Source organism: Odocoileus virginianus, chromosome 2, assembly GCF_023699985.2.
Source record: "Odocoileus virginianus isolate 20LAN1187 ecotype Illinois chromosome 2, Ovbor_1.2, whole genome shotgun sequence".
Lineage (NCBI taxonomy): Eukaryota > Metazoa > Chordata > Mammalia > Artiodactyla > Cervidae > Odocoileus > Odocoileus virginianus.
The window spans coordinates 67,736,073-67,749,585 of record NC_069675.1 but is presented as its reverse complement, the minus strand read 5'-3'; the positions used below and the strand labels follow the sequence as shown (position 1 = coordinate 67,749,585).

Sequence of the window (13,513 nt, the reverse complement as noted above, 5' to 3'; positions counted from 1 at the left end):
GTATTCTATGTGATCTTGGGCAGGTTTCTAAACCTTTCTGTGGTTTATCAGAGTCTGTTTTCTGATACGTTACAGTATGAAAATGTATAAGGCTTAGAATGAAGAAAATCAGGAATTTGAAAATTCCTTTTTCTCAGACTTTCTCTTTGGGTTAGAACCAATTATAAAACCCTCCAGTTATAAACAAGGTCCTTCTAGAATCAGAGAAATAAGAACAGGCTGGCCTGTCTCTATCAACAGTGAGGAACACACCTGTGTTCCAGGGAACACAGGTGCTCCCTGGAAACCAGAGTTTGTGGTGACAAAGGTCCTCAGAGCTAAGCCTGGTCCAGGCCTGTCTGTCCTGGTGGCTGGAACTCAGCACAGTTCTGCCCAGCAGGCCCCCTGCATCAGCACCCTGGGACAGAAGGGACCCCACCCCTCCTGGGCCACGTGTACAGCCCTCACCCCAGGTGATGCTCATCAAAGGTAAACAGGGAGCCAGCCAAGCGGACACACTCATGTATCATCATCATTACCGAAGCTATTAACACTGCACACGGTGTGTGTGGGGGTGGCTGGCGGCCCAGCCCCACAGCAAGCTGGTGATGCCAGACGGCACCCATCCCCGATCCCACAGCCAAAGGCCCAGAGGCCCCCTCCTGGATCAGCAGCCTGGATCAAAGACACTGACAGCCGGTAAGCTGCCCTGATTCGGTGGTAGACAGGCTCTCTTCCTCCTTTGGCTCCGTGGTCCGGGAGACACCCTCCCAGCTGGAGGTCTGCTCTGAACACAGGCCAGGGAGGCAAGTGGGGTCAGGCCATGATGACTGGGGCTGCGGGAGCCAGGAGCCTCCTAGCATGGCCTTAAGCATATGAGATCCCCAGGAAAGACCAGGAGACTTTGGTTATATACCCTTTGGATTTGAAGGGCAGATCATAACTCTCCAAGGATGCAAAAAGGATCAAATAAGAGAAAGCTTAACCACATAGCACAATTCTATGTGTCCCCCCAGCCCACCCCACAGTGGGCAAAGTACTCTCACCACCACTTCTCTCCCCCCAGGGCATTCCCTGACCCCTGCCCTGGGGACCTCAGCTCTAGAAGCTCCCGAGAAGAGCTTCTCCTGTGTTCTAGTGCCTACTGGCTATGTTGGCCAGCCTGTCTCCACAGAAAACCCCTTCCCAGAAAGCCCAGAAGTGTGGGCCCAGGGTTTTAGTTGGTATCTGCTAGTGCGAGGTCTGTGCCTAGTCTCTCTGACTTGAACTTGGCCATTCCTGGGCTGTGGTAGAGAGGGCAAGTGCCCTGGGTTCTACCCTGAGTAGCTGAGCAACTGGGCAAGTTCCTAATCCTCTTTGGGTTTTCATTTCTTATCGGTAAAACTGGCCTAAAATTTCCATTGTTGCAAGTGTTCTGGGGTGACCCAGCCCTGCAAGATGAGTGGGAAAGAGCCCTGGACTCGAAACAGGGACTACAAGACCTAGCTCACAGTCACAGACCGGCCCTGCTGCTTTCTTTGCGTCACTCTTCTCCACTGTACAGTGGGGTGGAGGGGACTGACGAGATGGCTGCTAAGGTTTATGTGCCCTCTCTGACCAGTTCTGACCTAATCCCTGCTGCTTTCCTGCCTCTGGGTAGGATCCTCCCTGGGAGGGGAAAGTACGTCACTAGCAGAGATGGAGCAGGGTATCCTTCTTTGGTCCGCTGGTCCTCCTGAGATGGAGCCACGGAGGACAGCATCTCCCCTACAGGTTAGTGGGTGCCCCAGGCCTGGCCTGTGAGGCAGTCAGGCTGGGTGGTCTGCTCAGACTCAGTACCCAGGAGGGAATGGTCACATGGCCAGACTCTCCCACCAAACTGGGTGCATGGGCCAGAGGCTGCCCTCCATCAACGCACCATCAAGAACCTTCCTGGGCTTCAGTGGGTTCATCTCTCAATCATGCCAAGAAGAAACTAACAGACATGGAGGTAGAAGCCTTGGGTCAGAACCTCCTGTTTACAACTTACCTGTTGGGTGACTTTAGTTGTGGCTTTTAACCTGCATGGATATAACTGGTATTAAATGAGATAACATTCATTTTTGAGTTGGATTAGAAGATGCCTGGCACCTAGTAGGTGTTTAGCAAATGCTGTTCAAGTCTTCACCTGGGTGTAGGTGCATAAGGTGTACAGATATACAAAGGCATTGACGATCCCCCGTGCCCAGCCCTGCTTGGTGTGGCAAAGGTGGCAGGGGGGAGGTGGGGAAGAAGTGTGGGAGCAGTCCTGGCTGATCATTTCAGGCTGCAGATTGCCCCTTCTGCTCACTCAGTGTTGTGCAAGTAGCTCCATCTTCCATGTGCTGGGAAGCGTAGAGGTTGGGAAGAACTGGGGGTCCTGGGGGGCTCGGTGTTTGGAGGTGGTGGATAAGAGAGGGGAGAGAGGGACAACAAGTGTGTGACTTGAGGATGTCAGGGTTCATGCTGGGGGTGTCTCACACTCCCCATCTGTAAATGCTAGTCAGACGACGCCCTTCTCTGTGCAAAGGGCTGTTTGGGAGTGGGTACCCTGTATGCTTGAAGGAGGCAGCTCACCTCACCGCTTCCCCAGTTGCCAGGCTCCTGTTTTTTATATTGCATGTAAGAATGGGATTCATGCCATCAGTTTCACAGATCAGGAAACCAGGAAGAGAAAAGGCCTGCAGGTGAACTGGAGCCCACACAGCCTGGAACTCAAGGACTGGGCGTCTCCCGACACCAGGATCTGGCCCTGTCCCATCTACTCCCTGACCTCAGAGGGAAATCCCAATACGTTCATGTGGGTTTCCTCTCTGGAGAGGCTGCCAGGTCAGTCTGACTTTATCAGCATCCATAGCCTGTCCTGGCATCAAGCTGCATCCCCTGGACCTTTGGTTCATCCAGAACAGCAGAGATGAAGCCTGCTCATCCCTCAGTGCTGGGCACTGGGCAGGCCTGGCTCCACTAGAATCCATCATTGAACTTGATGCCCAAGTTCCTGTTTAATTTAGAATGTCCAAGGGTAAAGCCAAGGCCAGGGTATTTTCTTTCTTTCTTTTTTTGGCTGCTCAGCATGTGGGATCTTAGTTCCCTGTCTGGGGATGGAACCCACTCTCCCTGCATTGGAAGAATGGGATCTTAACCACTGGTCAACCAGGGAAGTCCCCCACAGGTATTTTTCTTAAAAAGCTCTCCAGGTGATTCCATTGTGCAGCCAGGCTTGAGAACCACAAGGTGGGAGAATAATGGTATGACCTGGGGGAAGACCATGGGCTGAGTGCCTCAATATTGCTTCTCCATTATTTTTCCCATCCTGCGACATGGTATTGGAATATCATGCCTCTTTCTCCTCAATGTTCTATTCTAAAACAGAATGTGTATTCTCTTCATCTTTTCTGTTCTGCACTATTGAGCTGATCTTTTTATAGCAGTCTTGGTTTCTTTCCTTTTTATTATTTCATTCATTCATGTATTTGTCCAACATTGAATGAATGCCTGCTACAACAGGCAATGTGCCAGCGGCTGGGGACATAGCAAAGGACAAAGAGGTCAGGTCTCATGAAGTGAAGTGTGCATTCTACTGGGATTTATCCTCTTGTTCTTTTTCTTTTTATTAATAAGGCTGTGATACTTGAAAATCATATTTTTTTCCCTAGACCTCCATTGCTGGTCCCTTCTTCACTTTGTCTCTTACTGATTCACTTCTTAACTGAACTCTTATCTTTAGTACATTGATTGTAAGAAAGTCCTCTGCCCCAGGCAAGCTAAATCTGCTCAGTCACTCACACTGGACAGTGTTTTACTGGTGTGTGTGTTCACATAGAATGTGTTTTGTATCCACAGGAACACATGTCTGGGTAACATTCAGGTCTGGAGATGCCTAATCTAAGCCTCCTTTTACTTCTGTGACCAGGAAGGGCTAGGAGAACATAGGTTTGGTTAGACCAGTTGTCTCTTTGCTCTTGGAGAATATCCAACCAATGAATGAAGATTTGATGAGGGCCTTGTACATGCAAGACATCGAGCTAGGTGTTCTGCAGGGAGGGGTTCTAGGAATGCTAAGATGGCAGGAAGAGAAAGCCCTAACGTCTCCCTCAGGAAACCCACCAGGATCATGGGACTATTTTCAGGCAGAACTGAGTGACACAAGGCTGTCATGGTGAAGGCCAGTAGGTGCTTCAGAAAAGCCAAAATGTGTGGCAGACACTTCTCAGGGCCTGACTGTCATCTGTGCAGATTATTCTGAAACTGACACTCCTGGTTCCACCCCTCCCACAGTTCTGACGTGTACCCTTCCTCTTCCAGCTATGGACCTTCTTTAGAACAGGCCCCAATGGGTACTTGTCCTAAATAACAGGCATACACTTCTACCTCACTGCCAGAGCACACCTAAGAGCCAAAGACTAGATTTTCCTTTGTTGAAAGAAGAGAATAATTTTATTTGCTCCTTGCTCACAACCATCTAAAAGCTTGGTTTGTACTTTCTTCCCAAGGCCCAGATCTAATCACAAGTATGGTGGGCTTCCCAGGTGGTGCTATTGGTAAAGAACCCACCTGCCAATGTAGGAGAGGTGACCGACATGGGTTTGATCCCAGGGTCGGGAAGATCCTCTGGAGAAGAAAATGGCAACCCAGTACAGGATTCTTGCCTGGAGAATCCCACGGTCAGAGGAGTCTGGCAGGCTACAGTCCATGGGGTCCTAGAGTTGCACACGACTGAACGACTGACTCACTTTCCATAATGGCTTCTAGCTCCTGGCACATGGGAATTTGGGGTAGCTGTATTCTTCCCCCAAGGGAAAAACAAATCAGCTTTCTTTTTAGTGAAGTCTAGGGATTTCTTTGTGGATCTGATCAACTACTCTCTGAGGTAGTGGGGTTTTTTCTTTCTTTTTCACTGTGATCCATGTTTAGAAATACATATTGTAGTATTGTATCACCAGGTTTAGTTGAAATTAAAGTTTCTTAGAACATTACTTATCCTTACTACATAAAATGCACTCCACTACATTATATCTTTTTCAGTTTTTTAAATGAGATTATCATCCACCAAATAAAATTTGTGGGATAATAATAAATTGTAACCCTTCAGTTCGAAAATACTCTTCTAAGGCCAGTGCCCCTTTAATCCACACAGGCCCTGTGGCCGAGCCTTGGTCTAGCGCCCCCTTGTGGATTCTTGGACAACAGCAAGGTGAAAGTGAAAGTTGCTCAGTCCTGCCCAACTGTTTTCCGCCCCATGGAATTCTCCAGGCCAGAATATTGGAGTGGGTATCCTTTCTCTTCTCCAAGGGATCTTCCCAACCTAGGGATCAAACCCAGGTTTCCCACCTTACAGGTGGATTCTTTACCAACTGAGCCACAAGGGAAGCCCTTGGCTTTTTCAGCCCCAAGAACTAACAGCAAGCACAGAGCTTTTTCAGTCACCAAAATGCCTTCTGACCAAGGCATGGACTGCCATCCCTGAAAGATTTTAATTCCTAGGGCTGTGCCTTTCCCTAAAGGAACATCTGCTGAATGTTGCTAAAATCTGATATGGAGCACCTTCTAATCTCTAGATGTCTACATGTCCTCCTCATACGATATTTTAGTAGCAAAAATCAGAGAACAAGTTTATAAATTTTGGGAGTTTGGCAAGTCCTTTTTCCCTTGTTTTCACAGCTGCTAACAGATCACAAAGGTCATTGGTGCTAATTAGACTAAGACGTGTGAAGAGCACCCCACAGAGGGGGACAAGGGTGCCCAAGAAATGTTATTCCCCTGCTACCACACAGGTGGTGAGAATTCCTGATGCACTGACAGGACTCAAAGATTTTTTTATCTAAGAGGTAATTCAGTATACAAAAATGCTTCACAAAGGTTCAAGATGATTTTTAAATCACTTCTCCGTTTTTCTAAATGGGAAAGAGGTGAGAGATTGGTACGTATGTCACTCCAGTTGGGCCATAATGGTCATGCAGAGAAGCAGTAAGAGATGGAAGGGGATACATGGACTCTGGGCTATTTCTGTCCATTTCTCATTGTGCTTGCAACCCTACCTGCAACTGACCTAAGCATGAGTGGGGACCTGTGAACACTCATGCAGTCCAAGCAGGTTCAGGGGTGCTCCTCAAAGCTGCTAGTGGCTTGGAGCTGACTCCTGGACTCCTAACATCATCTTAGAATGGGAGCTTTGGATCTCTCATTAAGCTTATGGGCAGATTGGTGAAGATAAAAAGTGTCACGGACTTCCCCAGGCAGTCCAGTGGTTAAAACTCCATGCTTCCACTACAGAGAGCATGGGTTTGATCCCTGGTCTGGGAATTAAGATGCCCCATACTGGGCGATGAGGCCAAAAACTAAAAATAAGTTAGGAATAAAACAGAAAACATGGGTCAGATGCTCAGAAGTACCTATGCTCAAATGACCCCTGCAGACTCATCTTGGGTTTACTACTTCTTCCTTCTCTGCCTGTGTGCCACCCTCTGCCAGGCTCCAGGACCAGTGGATGGCCAGCTGGTCAAGTTGAGTCACTGCCTCCGTACCCCTGGTGTGACGTGAGACCTTCGTGTCGCCCTGAGGCTGAGCCTTTGGCATGGCTAAACCTGTGGTCACCCACAAGCCACACTATTCTGAGCAAGTGAGAAAGGAAGACGTCTTAATATCTGGAAGTCAGAAACAAAGGGGCCACCCACTTGGTCTTCACTTTATACGTAAGACAACCCAACTATGATTTTATGCAATTGAGAAAAATGTCAGCAGATCAAGACTTGAGCTGGATGATCGAAACCAGATCCAGTCTCCTGGTTAGATCTCTGGAGCCAGGCTCTCGGCTTTGGTGCTGTTAGGGTGGCCGTAATGCAAGGACGATTTAAATACATCTGTTTTATTAACCATGGGTCATCATTCCCTGATACTTGCGGAAAAAATTTCAGCTTCACACTCAAGGCTATTTTGTCACCCACACTTTAAATTCCAGCTCCATCTGCTCAGCCTCGACCCAGCGCAGTATTCTGGCTTTGTTTGCCCAAAGGAAGCTTCTGATTCTATCCAATGAGCTCCATGGCTTGTCTCCTGGCTTACATCTGTCAATTCAACATGCAGCCAGTAAGTGTGTGGCATGCACCTCAGCCCCACACTCCCAACCACCCATGGCTCTGGGGGTGGGGGGATCTGAGAAAACCTCTCTGCACCGACCAAACCAGAGAGCCCGTTGGCACTCCTGAGACACCGTGGGAACGCATTGCACACTCAAAGACCTCACGTTTGGAGGTGGCCGTTTGGTTTACAAATGTTACAAGGTACTTTCAATCCTCTCATGGCTTTCATTTCCATAACTTACAGCAGAAAAACTGGGGCTAACCTAAGGGATGACCCCAAGCTCTGACCCGGGATTCTAGCCCAACACCTTCCATTTCCAGTGCCTGGACACTAGCAATTTCTGAACCCTCACCATCCTGGAAGGCTGCTCGAAGGGGGCTGTGTGGTCCTGGTCTTCTGGTGCCTTTGCCTAGAATGTGCCACCCATCTTTTACCCATCTACCTTGAGAAGTCTTCTGCCTAAATGTTAATATTTATCATTTATAGCTGGCCACGGCCCCTCTCAAAGGTGAAGACAATAAAATTTATGACCGGCGCTCTATCAGACAACAGAGGAGCATAAAAGCCGCAGGAAGAGTGAGAGCCCATTAGTCTGCAGACATCTGGAAGGTTCCGGCATGGGGCTGCTGCCCTGCGCTTTCCTCCTGGGACTGCTACTGCTTCTGGGGCAAGGTAAGTCCACCTTTTGCTCATTGGGCAACCAATGGCTCTGCCCTGCAGGTGTGTCCCACGTCGCTTCTGCTCCGAGCTTGGGAGAGGAGCAGGGCAGGTTGCAAGGCAGAAGTTTGAGTGCCTACAGCTGTGGGGAAGAGGCGGGTCTTGGAACAGGCGAGAAGGTGCAGGCAGGCTGCAGCCCCGTGGTGGGGAAGCAAGCAGTGGGGGTAGGCCCCCGGCTGCTCCTTCTCTGTGCCGTGTGGTCTTGGGCAAGTTCTACCTCCCTGGACCTTGATTCTTAACATGGAGATACTGATACCTCTGCTACCACTGATGGTAAGCCCATTTGTATGATCGCATGGGCTTTGCTTGGTTTGTTTTTGTTTTTGTTTGCTGAAAGGGGAGAGGGAGGCAGATTTGAGGATGATAAATGCTAAGGGATGGCCCCATGCTTTTTAGGGATACTGGCCCTGATTGAAACAAGAGGTCACCCAGCCAGGGCTCTGGACTCCTCAGAGATAATAGTTAGAAGACTGGGCCTCTGCCCCTCTTCTCCCGGCCCCTGGCTCTTCCTTTCTCCCTTTGTCCAGAAAGGCAAAATCTCTTAAATCTGAAGTCGGCCTTAAAAGTGACTTTTTTACTCTCTCCAAATGACAGGCCTGGGCCCAGAGTGGGAAAGCCCTGGAGCCCCCTGACGGAGAGAGGAGGTGGGGGTAGAGGCCAGGGCCCGCTGGCCTCCAAGCCCTGCTTCTACTAATTACCTAGGACATGTCACTGCTTTCTCAGTCTCTGGGGTGGGAGGTAGGTATGGTGGTGGAAGATGGTGACTGCTTAGCTCCCTGTATGGGAAGACTGCATTTTCCTGACTACTCCTGAGGCCTAGGAATCTTTATTGACCATTTGAATTCCTCTTTTGTGAAGTGCCTATTCTTGTGTGTTTCCCATCTTTTCCCCAAAGATTTGTCCTTTTCCCTACTTTATTTTGTTTTAGTTTTTAATATGCGCTGTGCACTTGCTGTTCATTTGGTATAACCAAAAATGTCTTCTGTTCTGGGCGCTTGTTTTTCCAGTCTCTTTGTAGAGACTTTAAGAGAGCAAAATTCTAAATTTAGGGGAAAGTAAATTCACCAGGAAACCCCAGAGGGAGACCACCCAAATGAGAACAAATGGAGGCATTTATTCTGAGGTTCTTCCCAGGTGGCACAGTGGTAAAAAAAATTCGTCTTCCAGTGCAGGAGACGCTGAGAAACGTGGGTTCCATCTCTGGGTTGGGAAGATCCCCTGGTGAAGGAAATGGCAGCCCACTCCAGTATTCTTACTTGTAAAATCCCCTGGACAGAGAAGCCTGGCAGGATAAAGTCCGTGGGGTCACAAAGAGTCTGAGCACATCAGTGTGTTACTCCAAAGTTGCTATGGCCAGGAGGCAGCTGCTATCATTTGCGTTGGGCAGAGATGGCTTCAAGGCAGGCAGAGGAGTGGGAAAGCTTGATGACCAAAAAGGAGAAGGTTTCAGGGGTGCTCTGATTGGCGGCAGTTGCCAGAAGGAAAATAGCTGCAGGTGGCTAACTGGAAGGCAGGCCCTAGGAAACATACTCAGCTTCTCTGGTTCATCCTGTGTTGGAGGCAGGGACCAAAGTAGGGGTAACATAGACATGGACCAGGTCCTGACCGTTCTAGGCTGACTGCTACGGGGGTGGTGAGGGGCTTCCTTGCCTGTCTACTGCAGATGTGTGGGTCAAAGTTGTAGTCATCTATGGTCTGGCCATTGTCTGTTTGTATATTGCCTGTCCATTTCTAAAGGTTTTTAATCTTTTTTGGTTTGTGCTTTCTGTGTTGTCTTTAAGAACTTCTCTCTGGTCTCTGGGTCAAGAAGATATTATCCTATATTTCCTTCTAAAAATTTTATAAATTTGCTTTTTTCCATGGATCATTTCAAAGACATCCGGGATTAATTTTTGTGACTAATGTAAGAGGAGAACCATCCCCCCCCCCCCTTTTTAAATGGCACAGACGTGTCCGACTCTGACTCTTTTTAACCCCGTGGTCTCTACAGTTCATGGAATTCTCCAGGCCAGAATACTGGAGTGGGTAGCCATTCCCTTCTCCAGGGGATCTTCCCAGCCCAGGAATTGAACCAGAGTCTCCTGCATTGCAGGTGGATTCTTTGCCAGCTGAGCTACCAGGGAAGCCCTAGTGGGTTTTTTTTCCTCTCACACAATATCTGATTGTCTCAGCACCACTGAACAGTTGGCTGCGTCCTCACCTCTGTTCACATATAAAGGATTCACAAGTGCCTGCATCTGTTTGAAATCTGTTTTACTTTATTGACTGCTTTGTCTATTTTTGTGCCAGGAGCACATTATCTTAACTCTATAGGTTTATAGTAAGCTTTATTATTGGGAAAAACAAATCTATTTTTTCTTCTTCTTTAGAAGTGACTTGGCTTTGAACTTTCATATAAATTTTACTATTTGTCAATTTTTACCCCCCAAAAAACCTGTCAGACTTTTGATAGAAATTGCTTTTAATTCTATAAATCAAGTTTAGGGGAAAATAAATATCTTTACAATATTGAGTCTTCTTTAATGTCACTCAATGCTTCATAGTTTTCTTTGAGGTCTTGCATGTGTCTTGTTCAATTTTTTTCTTAGTTATGTGATTTTTTTTTTGGTATATGATAAATGGAATGTTGAATTATCATTTTGAAAATGTTATTGATATATAGAAATAAATTTTCATTTTGTACCCAATTAAACTCTTGGGCTTCCCTGGTAGTTCAGACAGTAAAGAGTCTGCCTGCATTGCGGGTTTGATCCCTGGGTTGGGAAGATCCCCTGGAGAAGGAAATGGCAACCCACTCCAGTATCCTTGCCTGGAAAATTCCATGGACGAGAAGCCTGGCGGGCTATAATCCATGGAGTTGCAAAGAATCAGACGCAACTGAGCGACTTTACATGTACAAACTTAAAAATTTTAGTAAGTTATCTGGTAAATTCTTTTGAATTTTCTGTAGATGCAATCCTGCTAATGAGGACAGTTTGGTTGCTCTTTTTTCAACCTGTGTACCTTTTCTTTCTTTAGCTTTACTGTGCTGGCTGGTGCCTCCAACTACAATTTTTTCATAGCAGTGATGGTTGGGCTTTTCTGTAGGTAGAGACTAAGAAAGTTCTATTTTATTCCTAATTCACTAAGAGGTTTAAAAAAAAATCATGAGTGGGTGCTGAATTTTATCTTATGCATTTTTTGCACTTATTGAGATGATTGTATGATTTACTCTAATATGGTGAATAAGTTAATTGGCTTTGTATTATTTTGTTCATTTTTTCAGTCATTGCTTGTTAGATTTACCAAAGACCACACACTGCATTTATTTTTCTGCCTCTTTAATCCCTTTTAATCTAGAATAGTTCTTTAGCTTTTTTTCCTGCTTTCTTTTTTATTTTATATTTTTGTGTTCTTGAAAAATTGAGGCTTGCTTTTTTTGTGCACTGCAGTTTGAATTTTTCCAAATTGTTTCTTTACTGCTACAGTCAGACTAAACTCTTCAGGTAGAAATACAACATAGACTGTGTTTTGTCCTGGATGTGTAACATTTAGGGATACATGTGGTATTAACAAATATTTTCATTGGTGTTAAATTTGACAATTTGGTTAGGGTGGTATCTGCCAGATTTCTCCCTTGTAAAGGTACCTACCCATGTGATTTATAATTTGTAGGGAGATACCAAGTGACTGTTCTTATAACTAATGGTTTTAGCATCCATTGATAATTTTTGCCTGAATTATTATCATGATGAGTGTAAGATGGTGACTTTTAAATGTCTATCTGTTTCCTCTTCTATTGTTAGTTGGCATTCCTCTTTAAAAAAATTCTCTTCTAAAAATACCCCATTTTTTAAGATTTATCTTTTGTAAAAGATAAAATGGACTTACGGATTTTTTTTTAATCAGTATGTTATAACCCAGCCTTGTGCTTATTCATTTTGATGCTCAAGTTTTTGGCCTGTGAGAGCCTCTCCAAGCTGACTTCTGTTTCCTCATCAATTTTTAAGCACTTTTAACTTGATGGAACAAGTTATTCAGACTAATCTATTTTCCCTATTTCAGCCTTGCAGTTAGCAATGCCTTTAAGATGCTAATTGACAGGGGGTTTTATTTAGATCCAGGTGCTAGTGGTATTCATTGCTGCTGGAGCGTCATTATGTCTAAGTTTTCTCAGCGGCAGAGACAAGAAACATAGTTTTCTTTTTAAAAAGATGTGTTTATACAGATATCTCCACTTTTAGTTAGGTTAGGGTTTTATCTCCTTGTCCTGTTCCAGATTTGTATTTTCCTTATCCCGCAGTGCAAACCAGCTTTACAAAAATGCAATACATTTATTCATTTGTTAAATCCTACAGTACATACAATATTAGAATTACCACAATACTACACCACAAACAAATGAAGTTCAAAATCTTTGTTTTTTTGTCCTTAGACTGTCCTGTTCCACTCAGGGTATGTAATCAAAATATTTTGATCAAAATCACTTTTATTAACTCTTTTCTTCTCTCTGTGTAGTTATCTATTTGACATATAATTTTGTTTCTGTTTGTATTCAATTACACGGTTTCTCCTGTTCTTGTTGATTTTACTTTTTTTTTCCAAGATTTTTTTTTTTTTGATGAGGACTATTTTTAAAATCTTGATTGAATTTGTTACAATATCGATTCTGTTTCATGTTTTGTTTTGCTTTTTTTTGGCCATGAGGCATATGGGATCTTAGCCTCCCGATCAGGGATTGAACCCATACCCCCTGCACTGGAAGGCAAAATCTCAACCACTGGACCACCAGGGAAGCCCCTCACTTTATTTTTTGAATATATAAAACATTAACATGGTTCAAGAGTCAAAGCTATGTGAAAAGATATACTCAGAATTTCCATTCCTACCCCTAGTCTTTCCATCCCATTTCTACCTGTCCTTATAGGTAACAGATTTAATTATTGTCATATCCTTTCTATGTTTCTATCCTTCTATGTATATGCTTTGCAAATATATATTATTTTTCTTCTCGCACAAAGATAAACTATTATAAATTTCTTTTTCATCCTGGGTTTTTTTTTTTGTTTGTTTTCATTTAACAGCATACCCTGAAATTACATTATATCTGTTCAGACATCTTTTTAACTTTTTTCCCAGCTGTAGGATATTCATTATGTACCACGTGTATTCAGTCAGTCTCCCAACATGGGCATTGGGTTGTTTCCAATATACTGCTATTTTAGGTAATGGTGTCATGAACAATCACGTACATGTGTCTTTTTTTGTTTTTGGAGGTATAGCTTAAATTTAGGGTAAATTCCTAAAACTGGGATTTCTGGGTCAAAGGATAAGTACACAAATGGTTAGATATTACCAAAATTTCCCCCAGTCATAGGGATGTACCATTTTACATTCCCACTGGCTATATGTGTATATATATATATATATATATGAAAATGCCTACTTCTCCATAGCTTGACAATAGAGTATATTGTCAGGCCTTAGAATTCTTGAAATGTCACAGATGAGAAGTAGTATTTCAGTTAAATTCTCTGATTGCAAAGGAAGATGTTTTTTAAAAAAATCATATATTTTCAGGTGCCAAGAAGCAATGAAAGGGTAAGTTCCAAAAGTATCAACACTTTTCAAGTCTCATGCTTGCATCATGTTTGGTAATGTCCCCTTGACCAAAGCAATTCATACAGCCAACCCCGGGTTTAAGGGGTAGAGAACTTAACGTCTCCTCTTTCTGGAAGTAACAGCAATGTGATGTTGCCAA

General features: G+C 44.8%; 1 protein-coding gene across 1 annotated transcript in view; it reads left to right on the top strand.

Moving 5' to 3' along the window:
• Positions 1-287: 287 nt before the first annotated feature.
• Positions 288-13,513, top strand: part of PLB1 (phospholipase B1) — a 127,174-nt gene continuing 113,948 nt past the window's right edge. The window contains exons 1-2 of the mRNA XM_020886318.2: positions 288-678; positions 7,543-7,728. Of these exons, the coding sequence (XP_020741977.2) occupies positions 7,674-7,728 (55 nt within the window). The 5' untranslated portion in view covers positions 288-678; positions 7,543-7,673. The remainder of the gene's footprint in view (positions 679-7,542; positions 7,729-13,513) is intronic.